We start from the raw sequence: 15382 nt of genomic DNA, 5'->3' as shown, positions 1-15382 counted from the left end.
AGCCTCGAGGACCGATATGCAACCGATCACAATGGACTGCGTGACTACTTATTTCTTCAATTCGAAACTGGATAGGCCCCATCTGCTGACCACCTTAACCTGAGTGGAACATCATCACGACATTCCTTGCACACTGTAGCGCATCGTCACCTTGACCAGACTCAATCAGCCATCCATCCGTCTCATAACTCCATCGACGATGTCTGATATCGATGAATCGTTCATACCTTCCCCGCCCTCCGATTTCTATGAAACGGAGCCAGATGAAGCTCCTCCCCTGCAAGTAAGAGTGCGCGTGCGGCATGAGGCAGATGCCCAAATACCGCTCCGCGCAGTGCGTTATTCATCTCGCAAAAAGCGTTGGGCTCAGACTTCCAACTGCGCCAGAGGCGTCAGGGAGCCCTTACCATCTACTGTCCGCCTCGTGACATGGAACCTCGACTTCGCAGCTCCCGATAGGATGAAACGGCTCCTTGCTGCTCTTTCCTACATCCAGCAACACGTTCTTGACTGCAGGACCACTCATGAACGGCCTGAACCATGCTGCATCCTATTACAGGAAATACATGAGTCAGTTTTCACACAGATCCTCAATGCCGAATGGGTGCGACGCTGTTTCATAGTTGTGCCCGCTAGCGCGGACAAGTGGCCAGACCAAGCAAAGTATGGAAATGTCACACTGGTCTCCCGCACAATTCCCGTGGTCAATGTCTTCACCATCGCATTCAGCAACTCTAAGATGAAACGCAATGCCATATTTGTTGATATTAAACTGAGCATCCCAGCTCACGAAGACGAACCTCGCCTATCAGGGGGCATCATTACCCTGCGCGTTGCAAACACGCATCTTGAATCGATGCTAGAAGGGGCCGCGGCACGGCCTAGGCAATTGCAACTCATCGCAGCTGCATTGCGTGGGAGGGGAATATCCGGGGGCATTGTCGCAGGGGATATGAATGCTATCAGCCCTACTGATGAGACGATCGTGGATGAAGCCGAGCTGTATGACGCCTGGGAAGGTGATGAGGAGGAGGAAGGCTTTACTTGGGGATACCAGACTCGTGAACAATTACCGCCTGGAAGGTTAGACAAGGTGCTCACTACCAGTCAGGATGGTTTCGTTGTGGACCAGCCAGAGAGGATAGGGATTGGTGAGGTGATTGGGAGAGGCAAATGGGTGAGCGACCACTATGGACTGGTAACACGCGTGCACATTGTGCGGGAAGATTGAAGAGATAACGAAAGAACCACCTGGTGAGACTTGGCGGGGTGCAATGTCATGACCAAAACACTGACGCGCTATACTTAAGGAACTGCGGAAGTAGCATCAATCGGGCTCGGCCCTACTATCTGATGTATTTTTACGCTATCAACGACATCCCGAATAACGATTCCACGAGCGTCCAGTGTTGAACGAAAATTCAAAACTGATTCTACTAGTAGCCATGAGTGACTTGCGACAGAAATTAGGTTGAAGCTATGCATGGGATGAACTTGAAGGAGCACTTACTTTGTACATAGTACTTTATCTGATGTTGGTTTGATCAAATTACCTGTAAGGTGGAGTTGGCGTGGCGTGTTTGGAAGCTATAGTGATGATGTAAATAAGAAGTCGGGCAAATAAATAAAAAATCTACGACCTTTTTTTCCACGCAGTTGTTCAACCTTCTTCCCCCGTTGTTGTACCTCATTCAACTCAACGACAATAAGTTCACGATGAAGTTCTCTGTCGCCTACCTCGCGCTCTTCGTAGCTGGTACTCTCGCCCAGTTTACCATTAATACACCGTAAGCAATTTTACACGTGTACCTTGAGTTGTCGAGGTCTTATTCCATCCTCGGAACAGTGCCAACGTTGTTGAGTGCCAGCCCACCCTCCTGCAGTGGTCGGGCGGAACTGGTGAGTTATCCGAGCTCGCTGTCTCCTGCGTCTGACTGTATTTTAGCTCCCTACTTCTTGGTCGGTGATGTCCTATTAACATGGTTGTCAGGCATTAACCCGCAGCGAATTCTATTTTGTTATCTTTTACACAGAGGTAATAACTTCGTTTCGTATATGCATGTCATTTTACTCAATGCCATTTCAGCATCCTACCCGGTGCGACTCCCAATGGTGCTGCTGTTGAAAATTTGGGACAGCAAAATAGCACCTCAGTGACCTGGGTCTGCAACATCCAGTCCGGGACATCTCTTGGTCTCACCCTTCGCGACAGCACTGGCTTGACTGCACAGTCAGCGCCGTTCACTGTCAACCCCGGATGTGCGTGTTTCAGTCGATCTTGTTGATCGGTTGCTTAGGGTTTAATTTTGGCACAGCTTCGACTACGTGCACTAACACCACGTCGCGTACGTCTGTTGCTGTATGTACTATCACCCCACTGATGTTTCGTTTTCTAGTTTCCTCTGGTCCAACTGTCGCATCTAGTGCTGCCGCACCGACTGGTACCACTCCTGCTACCTCTGGCACTGGCACTACTGCTCATACGTAAATTGAATTTGTTGTCAAGTTATCACGTGATCTGACGTCACATTCGTTCTGTAGCACCTCTGCAACCACTGCTGCCGGTTCAGCTTCGACAAGCTCTTCCGCTGCCTCTGCCAATGTCGTCCGCGTTGGCGCTGCCGGCATTGCTGGTGCTGCTGCTGTTGCTGCCTTGCTTTTCTAGATTTGCTCTGGCATCAAACGAGCGATACCAGTCGACGGACTTCCAGAGACATTTACAGGGTTTTCTTTTGCTAATCATTTACCTGCGACATCTACAACGTACATTAGGCTGTCTGCTTTCAGGAGTATTGGAGTTTCACCCGACTGACGTTTACATTCCCTCGTGCGACAGTGGGCTTACGTGCTCATTGCTCTCACAATTTCGATTGGATTGTGTCTTCCCCTTCAATCGTTCTTTTGTTACATAGACATTCCGGCTGACGCTTTACCTTCGGATACTTGGGAGCTGCTGTTGTGCAGTGCAATGATCCGAATGATTTATATTCTAGCGTGCATGTGAATAGTTAAAAATGTCCTTTGTGTTTACTGAGCTCAGTTGTGAGGAATGTTGCGATACCGCGCGTCAAGCGCAAAATACTTCACAGCCTGTTCAGTTGAATTAAGACTGATGAAAGCAAATCAGAGTCCAGCAAATGTACGCTGTCCTTCAGCAAGCTAGTATTGCCGATGCTGAAGGCGTTCACATCGAAATGGATCATGGGCGCCGGAAGCCTTCAAGTTAGATCGCGAGAAACGTTTCCGTAGACAGTGGGAAGGTGGCACGGCACCACAACTCAACAGACTGTGTTTTAAGGGGATACAGACGCAAGATAGATTTTTGTGCCGTGGGGCAACCGTGAGGTGGTAACAACTCAAATGAGTTTTAACTTAACTAAACTCAACCTACAAAACTGCGCACTTTGGCCGACTAACAATCAGATGAGTCGTAGCGATTTGAACTCAACCGGCGAAACCACACAGCTTAAAAATATACATCAAGCTTGAAAAAAATTCTCAACCCCGGCCTTTCACGAAAGGTGGAAACGATTGCACCCGAATTGGCGTTGGTATCCATGTGGTGATACAAGATAGCATGTGGTCACTGCGAAGATCTAGGTCTAGTATGTAGGTTAGCAGGAGAAATTGACGATTTGCCTCGTATCCGGTTGATCGCAGTACGGCCTTAAGCATATCACAGGTTCATCATCCTGCGCGGGGCACATTTCAGCCGCCCAGCTAAGAACCATCGGATAAATATTTCGAAGGTGCCCCGCGAACTCCTACAAATGATTGCACCCATGAGTGGTTATAGTACGCACTGTAAGGGATGAATCGAAATGTGAACAAGGATAGCATGATACGTTATTTAGGCAGACACAATACGAACGACATCATGACACTTGATCGTCGGGAGAAGACATAAATGACTCTCGATCGCGAGGCTGCCGGGGTCGAGATAGACCCACAAGGGAAAGGATACGTGTAATGCCAGCTCAGAGATTATGGTGCCTGATGTTGCCCAGGAATGAACAGTCTAGTGTGGGCAGTGGTCGCCTGAGCTGCCGGTGGCGATTCATTAAGACTCCTGCGCAGATAGTCAGCTTGCACCGCGCAGAAGTGGCATCGGTCTTGTAATGTTCTTTGTCCAGCCAAGTGTACACAAACCTCGGATCGCATTTGAGACATGCATACACTTTTACTGATTCTGTGTGATGCTCAGGCGTCAAATTATAAGGGCCAGGTAGAAACACACACTACAAATTCCACAATATTGTTGAGCTTGTTGGCACGCGACGATCGAAACACTGAGGTCGATGCTCTCAATAATATCGCCAAATTCAAACATAATACCACCGATCCGGAGAACCGAGGGAAGCCGAGGGGTTGACCTGAAGCAGCCTGAAGCATATGAGAAGCGGCTTGAAAGGATGACCACACAATCAAAGCGTACCTTATTTGCGAGATGGCCGCAACTTGGCTCCCGGCGGTCGAGCTACCCAGGGTTGCTTCCAGCCGGAAGGAAACACCTTTGAACCGCTGCACAGCAGCCATTGTACCTTGTGCCCTCCGAGCAGATTGCGAAATCGGTCAATGGGACTATTCTGGGACTGCACGAGATGAGGCGTGCAAGAACTTGGCACGAACTGGCGGGAACCAATAGTAAACAATAGCAAGATGCGAAGAACGATTCCTGTTATGATGTTCAGTTCCCTTAATGACTCCGGGTCAGGTGGTGAGCGGTTCCAGCGCGCGCCAGGAATTCGAAGGAAGAGAGCACAACACGGTGAATACTGTGAAGCAAGTATTATCACCGGGCTAGCGCCTACATCGGGCGTTGCCGAGAGTGGTACTAAGCGTCCGAGTCGAAGACGATATACAATCTTTCTACACTTGGCGTGTGATGTAGAGCCTGCAACAGCGAAGTCAACAAATCGTCTGAAGCACGACAAGGCAGGCACAGAGGGAGAGAAACCGAAGGCTCCGGCCTGGAGGCCGGCAACAAATTAATATTTCCATGTAGCTAATTTTTAAATTCTAGTCAGGGACCAGTCTGAGGGTACGGTTCTAATGCAAATTTTCACAGCCGCTATATGATCATCCATCCAACTTTTTCACAGCAGTTGAAAAACATATTGACCCAAATAATCCACCGCAATTTACATAGGCGAGTCCTAACCATTTGATAGATGCATATACTACTTATATGTATAATGGTTTTATAGTGAAAATTTGGGAAGTAGTATAGAAAATCCATCGCGACTCAATCGAGGATAGGCTCGCTATCCAGGCACCAGCTCGTAGGGCGAGAACATTTTAGCCTTTTGGGTTCATCGACCACCATCGCGACAGGAAAGGGGAGTTGGGACATCTCCATATCCATGACCATAGCCAACAGAAAATCAGCACGAACCTTGTCGCGGGACTTGGCTCCGGATATGGTTCCGCGGCGCCGCTTCCGTGGGCCTGACCTACGTCTTATTGCACTGCAGACCAGTTTAACGAATCTAGGTCAAAACATTTGCGATCAGAGTCTAATACCATCCATTTGACAAATGTGGACTGACGAGGCTGTCGAGGCTGAGCTTAGAGTTACATAACGAATACTGTAAATTTGTGAGTCCACGAAAAGAGTATGAATAAGCACAGCAGTACTAATGGGATAAACATTTACAGCAAGAACATGGGGCAGCAGGGTAATCCTATGTACTACTGCTAGCAACCGCGCCAAATACAGATTCGTCAGGCGTTAGGACCTATCGCGGGTTACTGCGGGTTGTCATGGCCTTACTTCTAAGGTTTGAATGTATAGGGTGCGTCAATAGTTGAGCCGCCGCCTACTCGCCGCCCTCGTTCTCACCACGTCTTTACTTTGGGAAGAAATGTACCGAACTGCGAGATTTCATCTCTGTATTACCCAAGTATGTCTGACGCGGTTAAAGTCAAGGCTTCGGACGCGACCCTTGCGTTCGATTGTTTGAAAGTGATGGCAAGCATATATCACAATATATCATGATACCCCAAGAATTCATCACCTTCAACTTCTCGTTCCTTTCCCCCAATTGCCTGTCAACTTAACATCTTCGTCTTGATGGCAGTCCTGGAATACACAATTGCAGACTTCATTAATCGAGAGTCGTGGTGGAGGAATCGTGGTATGAGCTTGGCTAAGCGTACCGGAACAAATAATTTACTTGACAACGTCGACGCGCAGGTCTCCTGGTTTTAAACATCTATTTGATATTACCACTGCTGTCATCAGTACTGAATGGCCTTGATTCGTCCATACTAAACGGTCGGTCGTGAGCATTCACTATCATACGGTCGACTCAAGTTACCTTAGGTCTGCAGATTTTGCCCGGATGGCAAGAATACTTCCATCATCCGCAGGGAAAAACCTTAGGTAGGTAGTCCTGGAATTGCTGTAATCCTCTATTCACGACTGTTAGGCCTCATAAATTCTGCCCAAGGCATTGGTGCCCTCAGCGTAAGCTGTAACAGCTCGTTGAAAATTATTCTCGGCTCACTTTGGCTTTAGGGGATTCCATTTTCCCCTTATGTGTCTGACTTGCTAGGACGACGAGCAAGTATGTTCATCGGGGCAATCATCGTGCTGGCTGGTGTCTTCACGCAAGCCTTATGCACCACCGTGCAGGTATTCATCGGCGCTCGTGTGCTCAGTAAGACTGCCATTCACGGAATGTTTCGGATGCTTATCCTTGTCTGGCAGTTGGCTTAGGCATAGCTTTTTCCATCAATGCTGCTCCCCTGCTCATCAGCGAACTTAGTTATCCAACGCATGTATGTCCAATCACCTCGTCTGTTATTAGTCGTCTCTAATATCATTCAAGCGTGGAAAATTGACTGCTCTATACAATTCGATGTGGTACTTTGGCAGCATTATCTGTGTGTAACATTCAGTGCCATGGAATTGATTTCTCACATGTATTGCAGCGGCCTGGATCTGCCTGGTCGCTTATGATGAAACAGGGGCGTCGCAATGGTCGTGGAGAGTCCCTGTATTCATTCAAGCTACTATTCCTGTCCTTCAAATGATGTTGATTTGGTCGGCATTTTTGACTCTCAAATTCCCCAACGTGACTCAGCACTTCTGATCGTGTTTAGGTTCATCCCGGAAAGTCCTCGATTTCTAGCAGCTAAAGGTCTGGTGAGCATTCGCGAAAAAATCTCCCGGTCAATTAGAATTCACAGGTCGAGCTTTCTGTCATTGTTCTCACAGGAATCGCAAGCTGCGCGTGTCCTTGCTCAGTACCATGCAAATGGGCCAAAGCAATGCGACCATTTAGTAGCATTCGAGATGGCTCAAATCCGACACGCTCTGAATGTTGAACGAGAGATTGCATCTAGTCCATCCTACCTGACGTGTTTCGCAACTCCTGGTAACAGACGGCGCATGTTTATCGTTATATCGATTGCAGTATTCTCGCAGTGGAGGTTTGGCTAATCTTGTTCTAGTTTGTACGGAAATTGATGCTCCTTTTAGTGGTAACGGTCTGGTCTCGGTTTACATCAACATTGTTTTGGACGGGATGTATGCTCTCTGGATTATTACGGCGGTACATTGGTTAAAAGTTCAACAGCGGCATAACCACGACCCGGACAAAAGCCATAATTAACGGCTGTCTACAGGTTCATCCATGCTTTCTCAGGAGCCTGAGTCAATGCTTATACTGACTGTATAGGTTTTTAATCTCGCTAGTGCTCTATTAGGCACAACACTGGTGGACAAGTTGGGCAGAAGGAAGGTGTTCCTGACTTCAAATATCGGAATGTTGATCGGTCAGTACTATTCTGTGATTCGAGAATATCGCTCATTCTATCGTATGAGTAGTCTTCTCTATGTGGACAATTACTACCGCTCTTTTCGAAGAGACCAGGAGTACTGTAGCTGTGAAAGGCAAGTGCGAAATCTTGTTGTACTTGGTGCGGTTGTTAATTAAGCACGAACAGCTACTGTACCGCTCATTTTTATGTTCTTCTTCTTCTATGACTTTGCATATACGCCGATGATTTTTTCGTACACACTCGAGATTCTGCCTTACAATATTCGCGCCAAGGGACTTGCAATTATGGTTGGACCTTTCGTGACTCCTCTTTGAACACCGTCTAACAATTTGCACAGAACTTTTCTGCCTATCTTTTCAATACTTTCAACGCGTTCGTCAATCCTTGGGCACTCGATGCCATAGGTTGGAAATACGTAAGTCATATCTCGTTCAAGTTTCCGATTGACAAACATCTTGCAAAGTACCTTGTTTACTGTGGATGGCTCTGTCTGGAGCTAGTATTTGTGATGCTGTTCATTATCGAGACGAAAGGTGACTTTCATTGTTTCTGTGGCTTGTGGAGCGGCTTTGATTTTTTCTTTAGGTCGTACTCTGGAGGAAACCGCTGCTTTATTCGACGGCGTGAGACCTCGGAATACCACAGAACGGAGGGAGAGCGCAACTTTTTCCAGAACACCTCAATATGGACCTAGAACGCCCCGCCTAGAGAAGGATAACACAGACAACTATTTCGAGCTTCATGACAGCAGTAGTGCCCGGAGCAGTGCCTTTGGATCACCTTCGCATATCGAGCTTCAGGAATACAGTAGAGTGCAGAGCAATGTCTTCGGATCGCATCTCGAAACACAGTCTGAAGAGTCTGCCATTACGGCTGTTAACCACCATCACGATATTGTATTTTAGACCCTATTTACACACGAGCATGACCCGTGCAGATCCCTATCTGTGATACGGAATGAAATGCAGGTGCAGACTGCGAAGTGAGGAGGCCTAAGCACTCACCGCTCAACACACAGACTCAAGCGCACCTCAGTCTCTCAGAGAACACGCAGAGAAATCTCGAGATCGCTGAGGCAGAATTGCATAGTCACGGATTACCGATGGCTGACCTAGATTCCCACGAAACCAAAACCATTCTCTCACCCTCATAACCAATTACTCTGATTCAAATCAGAAGACGACCTCGGCTGGTCAGGAATGGGAGGTGAGATTGAAGGTGGAAGAGAAGTCTAAGGAGAGGCAAGGTGCGAAGGAGAGGGTGTTGGAGTTGGAGAGTCAGATAATTTTTTTTCCCCTCCCCACTTGTCTCTCTCTTTTCGCATATCGAGGTCTTGTGCTGATGTTTTACGGTAAGAATCTAGAATGCCAGCAGCCAGAATGATGTACTCGCTCAAACACGTGTACATTAGTAACTTGCAACAGGTACTTATTACATATATCGGCAATATATCGGTTACAGTCTTGACTCGTCACGATGTCTGGCCGGCAGGTAGGCAACTGATCCTTCTTAGCCTTCAGGGAGTCAGCTCACGACTCACGATGGCTTCAGAAGAAAGCCCTATGCTGGTGCGCATCCCGCACGAAGCTGTTTATGACCGATTCGCGCCACACCAAAAGAGGTGGATCCTATCTCACGTGTCCTTTGTGGGTTTGTTGGCTAGTGAGTACTGCCAATGGGAGTTTAAGCCGCGTACTGTTGATCCAGAGGCATGATACTGATGAACATTGGTCAGTGTTCGTCCAAGTGACGTTCGTGCCCTCGATCCCTCGGATAGCTAAAGATCTCGACTTAACGGATGCTGTCGTCAGGTATGTGTTGTATGCTCATCCGATGTGTAGTGATCGAGCTATTTCCCAGCTTGGCTTTTAGCATATCGATCTTTGCTAGTGCCATCGGATCGTTGATTTGGGCTCCTTATTCGTCTTTCTGTGTGTGCATTGTACTCGTGGTAGCTGTTGAGTTCTAACCCCAGTGTCCTAGTACAGACGGACGCCGAAAAATATACCTGTGGGGAATGCCGTTTCTCTGCATTGGGAGCTGTGGCGTTGCCCTGTCCGCTTCATTGCAGAGTCTGTTATTCTGGCGATTCGTGCAGATGTTTGGATGCTCTGGGGCGTTGTCGTTGGGGATTGGCGCAATCGGTGACCTCTATAAATTGGAGGAGAGGGGGACTGCTATCGGGGCATTCTTTAGTGTGAGGAATCATGGTGTTTGAATGTTTTTTTTGCGGTTTGATACTGACATTGCTATCTCAGATCACACTTATCGGGTACACTGTTGCCCCGTTTGTTGGAGGTAAATGCATTCTGGATGTTTTTGGCCGCTGACTCTAGCGACGCGTTTGAACAGGTACAGCGACACTAGTATTGGTCCTGGCGCAATCTGCATTATTCCATTGGTGCATGGGGATTACTCGAGATGCTTTTCATATACCTTTCGTTGCCTGAGACGAGTCATCCCGGCACATTGGGCATCGATAAACTGTCGTCCAGGAGATCGATTCATATCGTATGGATTAATCCTCTAAGCACTCTTTGGTTGCTTCGCAGTCCAAACCTATTTGCGGTTGTGAGTGCATTTATCATGCACTAGTGCAAACTCTCAATTTGTGTGAGATGTAGATGCTCGCGTCGGCTCTAATGGTCAACACTATCTATGGTGTGTCGTTACTTGTTACTGATTGTGCAGTGCATTCTCAGTCAAAACAATGCAGTTCTCGTCGTACCGATGGCGTATACTATTGTAAGCTGACGATTGTCTTCCATCTCGCATCCTGTCCTGATCGCGGTGTAGGGCGTCCAGTATGGAATCACGAACGAAGCCATCATCGGGGCGCTTGTCCTCCCAAATGGACTGGGAAGTCTCAGTATGTGCAGAGCATTGTACTCCTGGTGCACTAACACAATCTTTAACAGCCGGAGCTCTGATTGCTGGCCGCCTATCTGACACTGTAATCAGAAGATGGCGGGAGAAGCGCAGAGGAGCGTGGTGTCCCGAAGACCGTTTGAGAGCAACATGGATCGGAGGGCTGATCATTGTCCCGTTGTCTATTGGGGCGTCAGGACTGATCACAACGTATATTGGGGGCCCGATTGGCCTCACGCTGAATGTATTATGCCTCTATGCGAATGGAGTGGGGGTAAGTCCTGCCAGCTGGTCTCCGCACCCCGTACATAATGCAATTCACCGATTTTATAGGTCGATTCAGTAACGAGTCCTGTCAACTCTTATAATGTGGACGTGGTACATTCTCGAAGTGCTGAGGCCACAGCTGCTTGCATGTCAGTCTCTATGATATTGTGTGACTATCAAACCTGAACGCGTCCGTGTGCCTGTTAGAGCGAGCTGGTCGCTCATTCTGTCTGCTACTTCTGCTCTTATCGTTGCATCGATCGAGCGTATAGGTGTTGCGTGGACGAACATCATCGCGGCTGTCTTTGCGGTCATTGGACAAGGGTGAGGGTCTTTTTGGGCCACAAGACCGGTGATACTGACATTCAACATTTCTTTCGTAGGATCATCTTCTTGACAATTCGTTATGGCAATCGCATGAGGGCGAGCATAGATGTTGGTTTCTCGACAATAGAGAATAACTGATAGATTGACCTTTGTTTATCTGGAGGGAGGCAACATGTATTATAATCAATACTAGATTGTCCCACCAGTCCGTGTGTCCCAAGAGTCCGCGCATTGACTCTAGCATACGCAATTCTGCACGAAATCCTTATGTATGTTGCATTTAGGTTCCCCCCAACATAATACATAGTACCATGTTTTTTTTGAAGAAAATCGAAGTAGATCTCATCCCATGGCCAACTTATCGGTGCTGGAAGCTAGTTTTGTGCATAGAAGGCTCGCTCCAAATATTATCTGCAATAAAAGAGATATGCCCCAGATGTGACAATCTATCCAAAGCGTTATATCGAGACTGTAGACCAAAACTCCGCAATTAGGTACACAGCGCACGACTTCACAACACACTGTACAAACGGGTGCATGGAGTGTGAAAAGGCATTGCGGGCCGCGGCAGACGTGTGACATGGTGTGACAAAGTGCGCGAACTCTGGTGGACATCATGGATCAAGCTCGCGCACATGGCGTCGACACCAATTGGAAATCGCTCCGTTCTTACAATATGTAGATAAGCAGTACTAGTATACTAGTGTCTGTTGGAAATATTGACTATTAATGTTCTCCAGTTTTGATCCAGACCTCAACACAATCCTCCGAAGAAGGAAATGCTCCCCAACCGTCATGGTCAATTGCAACAGTTCGGGTGTCGTCAAACAAGCTGTGGAACGTTGCTCCTTGGTGCTAGAAAATACAAGAGATAAGCAGATATTATAGCTACAATTTATAATGGACACATACTATGCCAACGTTCATTCGAACTTTGGACGTAGTTGGGTCCAGCCTCGAGGAAGCGATCAACAGATGAGCATGTGTAAAAGACACGAAGAAACTCACATAGGATCATTATTAAGCACAACTACACACCCAGCATGATCGGAATCGCCCATGCGCACGAACCCAATACAGTTTCTGTGTTCGAAGTAATCTACCATAGGTCCATATGCGAACGATTTCCGTGCAAGGAGTAACTTTTCAGAATGCGAGAGGTGCCCTCGTCAAAGCACTCATCATTGGGATACAGGTCACCATAGAAAACACATCTGCCATGACATTCGTGTTAGGGCCGGTGTTTCAGCAAGATAGCACATACGGATATCCGTGACATCGCAGTAGGATGAGGGCGTACGCTTGAGCTTTGAAGTTGGTGTCCACCTGATTGAAATTGATCGAAAGCTACTAAAACAGAAGTGCGAACGGCTTACCCAGCTCTCCAGAGACTGGCCAATTTGCTGTAACAATCATTGGCTAAATCGTTTGCAGTCATCAAACGCTTGCTTACCGTGCTATTACAAGAAACGGTCACTCATAGAACAGTAGATATCTGGTGCCAACACTCACTCGTGATTATCAACGAAAGTGACAGCATCTTCTGGCCTCAATTTTACCAGGGAACCTTCAAAAATGGTCCTCAGGTCGTATGAAGCACCTGCTTCGCTTGCCCTATGAAAGTTCTCGTGCAGTGGAACGTCGAAAAAGGAGGTCTGTTGCCATTAACTCCGAGTCAGTGATGTCATTGGATGCACACCTGGCCATGGAACGCCCGAATATATGGGGTTATAGATTGCAAACTGCTCTCGTTCAGGGGCCTGTATATCACGGAATCCAGGATGGACCTACTTCGCTGACCAATACTCTGATACCGCAAACAATCGCTTCCTGCCTGGGTGGTTCCGAGTTCTTTTGATCTTCAATAGTAAAGTGGCTCCGTCACAAGATGAAACAAATAAAGACGAAACACCCCCTTACAAACTCAAGAAGGAACCTGCGGTCCATGTGTTTGATGGCATCCAGTCTGAACCCGGAGGCGCCTGTGGTCTAGAACGATTTCAGAAAATCATGTAAGACATTATGGAGACAAGACGTACGTCAAGGATCCACGAGCCCCACGAAAATAGATCATCTCGTACTTCAGGGTGACGGTGGTCAATCTATAGTTCCCGGATAGTTGATTAGAATGAGCACTTTAACGAAAAGCCACGACGAACATCGACGCCCAGGAGATAATCATAGTTCCCATTCTCAGTGTCCACCCACCTTGACCAACCTTTGTGTATTTCTGAAGAAATGCGAAATATACCCTTGGTTTGCGCGAGCTCATCCCAGTCCAACCCTTCGATAATTTCAGTCATAAAAAGCAAAGGAGGTCCAACACGGACTGACCCGTAAAATGATTAAAACTCCACCGCATGCTACTATACTGGGTTGTATGTTTATCTCTAGTCAATGAAATTATAATGTATTGTATTACCTTCCCAAGGCGTCCAGGAAAATCAAATGCAGTCCAGCCCTGCGGATGATATTAAAAGGGTCTTCAAAGCAAGGGAGGGGAGTCATACCTTGACTGGTCTCTCGTTCTCGATATCCCGCAACCGATTTAATGGATCGACGCGTACAGCACGAAAGGCCTCTGTTCTGTCTGCACCGAGTTTGTGCTTATGTACCGTGGTGCACGACTGAGTGTGAGCACAGACTCATGAAATATAGCTGATATCCTTACATTGAGAACTGCATCGATGATAACGTTCATATTGCATTGCCTTGCAGCACCACAAGCTCTCAAAAGGTCTTCCTTTGTTCCCCACCTCGTAGCAACAGAGCCTTTCTGATCGAATTCGCCAAGATCCCACTACACGAACGTCTGAATGAGTGTTGAAACAGGTGTTACGGGACATCGTACCAAGTCATAAGCATCATATCCGCGACCCGTCTACAGTAATCATAGTACAGTGGGATTGTGAACATATCATCAGAACTGCTGACTCTCACCTGTTCCATTGCTTTGTTCGGCGGAGGGAGCCAGATCTGCGTGAACCCCAATACGGCCAAGTGCGGGGCTTCTTTCGCAAGATGTTCCCACCAGCTCATGTCTGGGTGCCGGGCATCCCAGGTGAAAAATTGTACCTTGAAGGATCCATTTTGAATAGGCATTTCGGAAATTGCAACTGACAACTCACCATAGTAGGATTTTGAGAGCTTCCATGAAGCCCAAGTTGCATTGCTGGGAGAGATGGAGGCACCCATTTAAGTAGCAGACAATCCAACCAATACCTGAGCTGGTAGTAGATGTGGCCCATCGAAAAGCGCGCAGAGTTCATGACATCAATTAGCTGTCCTGCTATCTGCATCTTGAACAGGCGCTAACTTTGGCAACAGTAACCTCAGTACGTCAAGAAATTTACGCCTCGTCTAACCAGTCTTCAGTACTAGTACTACGTCTGAGATGAAACCAGGCTGGTCACGAGCCTCCCTACTTGCGACCGGCATCTTCCGAGGCCTATAAATCTCCTCGAAGCTCTGCTTAAAATTTTTCACCGTTTACATGACCACCTCTCACCACTTATTCCAGGTAGCGTTCCGCTCACCGATGGAATAAGGGCACCGTGTGTATCTATCACAGGATGGTCTATAGAGGAAAGCCTCTTTAATCACTCTAATCACGAATATCTACGTTGAGAGGAGTTTCATGATGTGGCGACAAGTTTCCCTTCCCTTTCAAGTTGGTCTCATTCCTACTTTACTATTACCATTACTGCGTTATAAATGTATGTGCCTCTTCTCTGGGCCAGAGCGGAACAAATCTATGCGTGGTTACTTCAATGCTTGAATTTAAAGCACATCAAGTATTGAATTATTGATGTCGTGGGCGAAGTTCAAGGGTGTTTTCACGATTCAAAGTCTCAAACATCACATTACCGCGACGGGGTGGGACGCACTGGCGGCCTGAAACCAGGGCGGTGATCGTGAGACGTACATCGATATCTATTGCTGCTCATCTTTCTGGCACTAGTTTGTTGCTTCTGCATTGTTAGACAGGCGTGTTCGTCTTCGGCGACTCAAGCTCTCAGATCGATGCACTATCAGTCCATCGCCATCTATTGGCACGTCAATTCAGCACAAACCCAATGTATGACCTTCTCCGTGGATGGCAAGCATATCCTCACTGGCAGCGGCCTTCCGT

General features: G+C 47.5%; 5 protein-coding genes across 5 annotated transcripts; 4 read left to right on the top strand and 1 right to left on the bottom strand.

Moving 5' to 3' along the window:
- Positions 1 to 11: 11 nt before the first annotated feature.
- Positions 12 to 1332, top strand: F5891DRAFT_1009554 (Endonuclease/exonuclease/phosphatase). The gene has a single exon (XM_041360597.1). The coding sequence runs from the start codon at positions 200 to 202 to the stop codon at positions 1229 to 1231; it is 1032 nt and encodes a 343-aa protein (XP_041231059.1). The 5' UTR covers positions 12 to 199; the 3' UTR covers positions 1232 to 1332.
- Positions 1333 to 1651: 319 nt separating this feature from the next.
- Positions 1652 to 3127, top strand: F5891DRAFT_1009550 (uncharacterized protein). The gene is made up of 7 exons (XM_041360596.1): positions 1652 to 1787; positions 1847 to 1899; positions 1946 to 1959; positions 2085 to 2259; positions 2316 to 2345; positions 2397 to 2484; positions 2542 to 3127. Exons 1-7 carry the CDS (start codon positions 1717 to 1719, stop codon positions 2663 to 2665), a joined length of 555 nt encoding a protein of 184 aa, XP_041231058.1. The 5' UTR covers positions 1652 to 1716; the 3' UTR covers positions 2666 to 3127.
- A 2946-nt stretch (positions 3128 to 6073) lies between these two features.
- F5891DRAFT_1253720 (uncharacterized protein) lies at positions 6074 to 9103 on the top strand (the record flags this gene model as incomplete). The annotated part of the gene is made up of 18 exons (XM_041369924.1): positions 6074 to 6137; positions 6197 to 6277; positions 6326 to 6385; positions 6432 to 6469; positions 6521 to 6662; positions 6713 to 6783; positions 6834 to 6888; positions 6937 to 7048; positions 7108 to 7150; positions 7223 to 7437; positions 7487 to 7534; positions 7584 to 7632; positions 7686 to 7782; positions 7835 to 7882; positions 7945 to 8075; positions 8126 to 8203; positions 8252 to 8321; positions 8374 to 9103. The coding sequence occupies 18 exons, from the start codon at positions 6074 to 6076 to the stop codon at positions 8691 to 8693; spliced, it is 1722 nt and encodes a 573-aa protein (XP_041231057.1). The 3' UTR covers positions 8694 to 9103.
- A 226-nt stretch (positions 9104 to 9329) lies between these two features.
- Positions 9330 to 11388, top strand: F5891DRAFT_1126212 (major facilitator superfamily domain-containing protein; the record flags this gene model as incomplete). Its single annotated transcript, XM_041364060.1, has 12 exons — positions 9330 to 9450; positions 9524 to 9599; positions 9649 to 9719; positions 9777 to 9985; positions 10047 to 10103; positions 10156 to 10359; positions 10480 to 10533; positions 10585 to 10657; positions 10707 to 10930; positions 10990 to 11072; positions 11131 to 11247; positions 11307 to 11388. The coding sequence occupies 12 exons, from the start codon at positions 9330 to 9332 to the stop codon at positions 11386 to 11388; spliced, it is 1371 nt and encodes a 456-aa protein (XP_041231056.1).
- A 458-nt stretch (positions 11389 to 11846) lies between these two features.
- On the bottom strand, positions 11847 to 14549 carry F5891DRAFT_1170484 (glycoside hydrolase family 13 protein; the record flags this gene model as incomplete). The annotated part of the gene is made up of 20 exons (XM_041365508.1): positions 11847 to 12105; positions 12163 to 12205; positions 12259 to 12349; positions 12394 to 12464; positions 12515 to 12576; positions 12627 to 12653; positions 12704 to 12707; positions 12763 to 12905; positions 12950 to 13010; positions 13042 to 13109; positions 13171 to 13239; positions 13290 to 13352; positions 13410 to 13534; positions 13585 to 13621; positions 13673 to 13711; positions 13761 to 13877; positions 13922 to 14050; positions 14102 to 14131; positions 14191 to 14325; positions 14379 to 14549. 20 exons carry the CDS (start codon positions 14547 to 14549, stop codon positions 11977 to 11979), a joined length of 1614 nt encoding a protein of 537 aa, XP_041231055.1. The 3' UTR covers positions 11847 to 11976.
- Between the last annotated feature and the right edge of the window lie 833 nt (positions 14550 to 15382).

The sequence above is a fragment of the Suillus fuscotomentosus genome (genome assembly GCF_016647785.1).
Source record: "Suillus fuscotomentosus strain FC203 chromosome Unknown F5891scaffold_7, whole genome shotgun sequence".
Taxonomy (NCBI): domain Eukaryota; kingdom Fungi; phylum Basidiomycota; class Agaricomycetes; order Boletales; family Suillaceae; genus Suillus; species Suillus fuscotomentosus.
The sequence above is the reverse complement of the archived record's forward strand: the minus strand, read 5'-3'. Positions and strand labels throughout refer to the sequence as shown.

Coding starts and splice junctions, on each gene's coding strand:
- F5891DRAFT_1009554 (XM_041360597.1), top strand. CDS start 200: ATGTCTGATATCGATGAATCGTTCATACCTTCCCCGCCCTCCGATTTC.
- F5891DRAFT_1009550 (XM_041360596.1), top strand. CDS start 1,717: ATGAAGTTCTCTGTCGCCTACCTCGCGCTCTTCGTAGCTGGTACTCTC. Junction 1,788..1,846: donor CAGTTTACCATTAATACACC/GTAAGCAATTTT, acceptor TCCTCGGAACAG/TGCCAACGTTGTTGAGTGCC. Junction 2,485..2,541: donor ACTGGCACTACTGCTCATAC/GTAAATTGAATT, acceptor TTCGTTCTGTAG/CACCTCTGCAACCACTGCTG.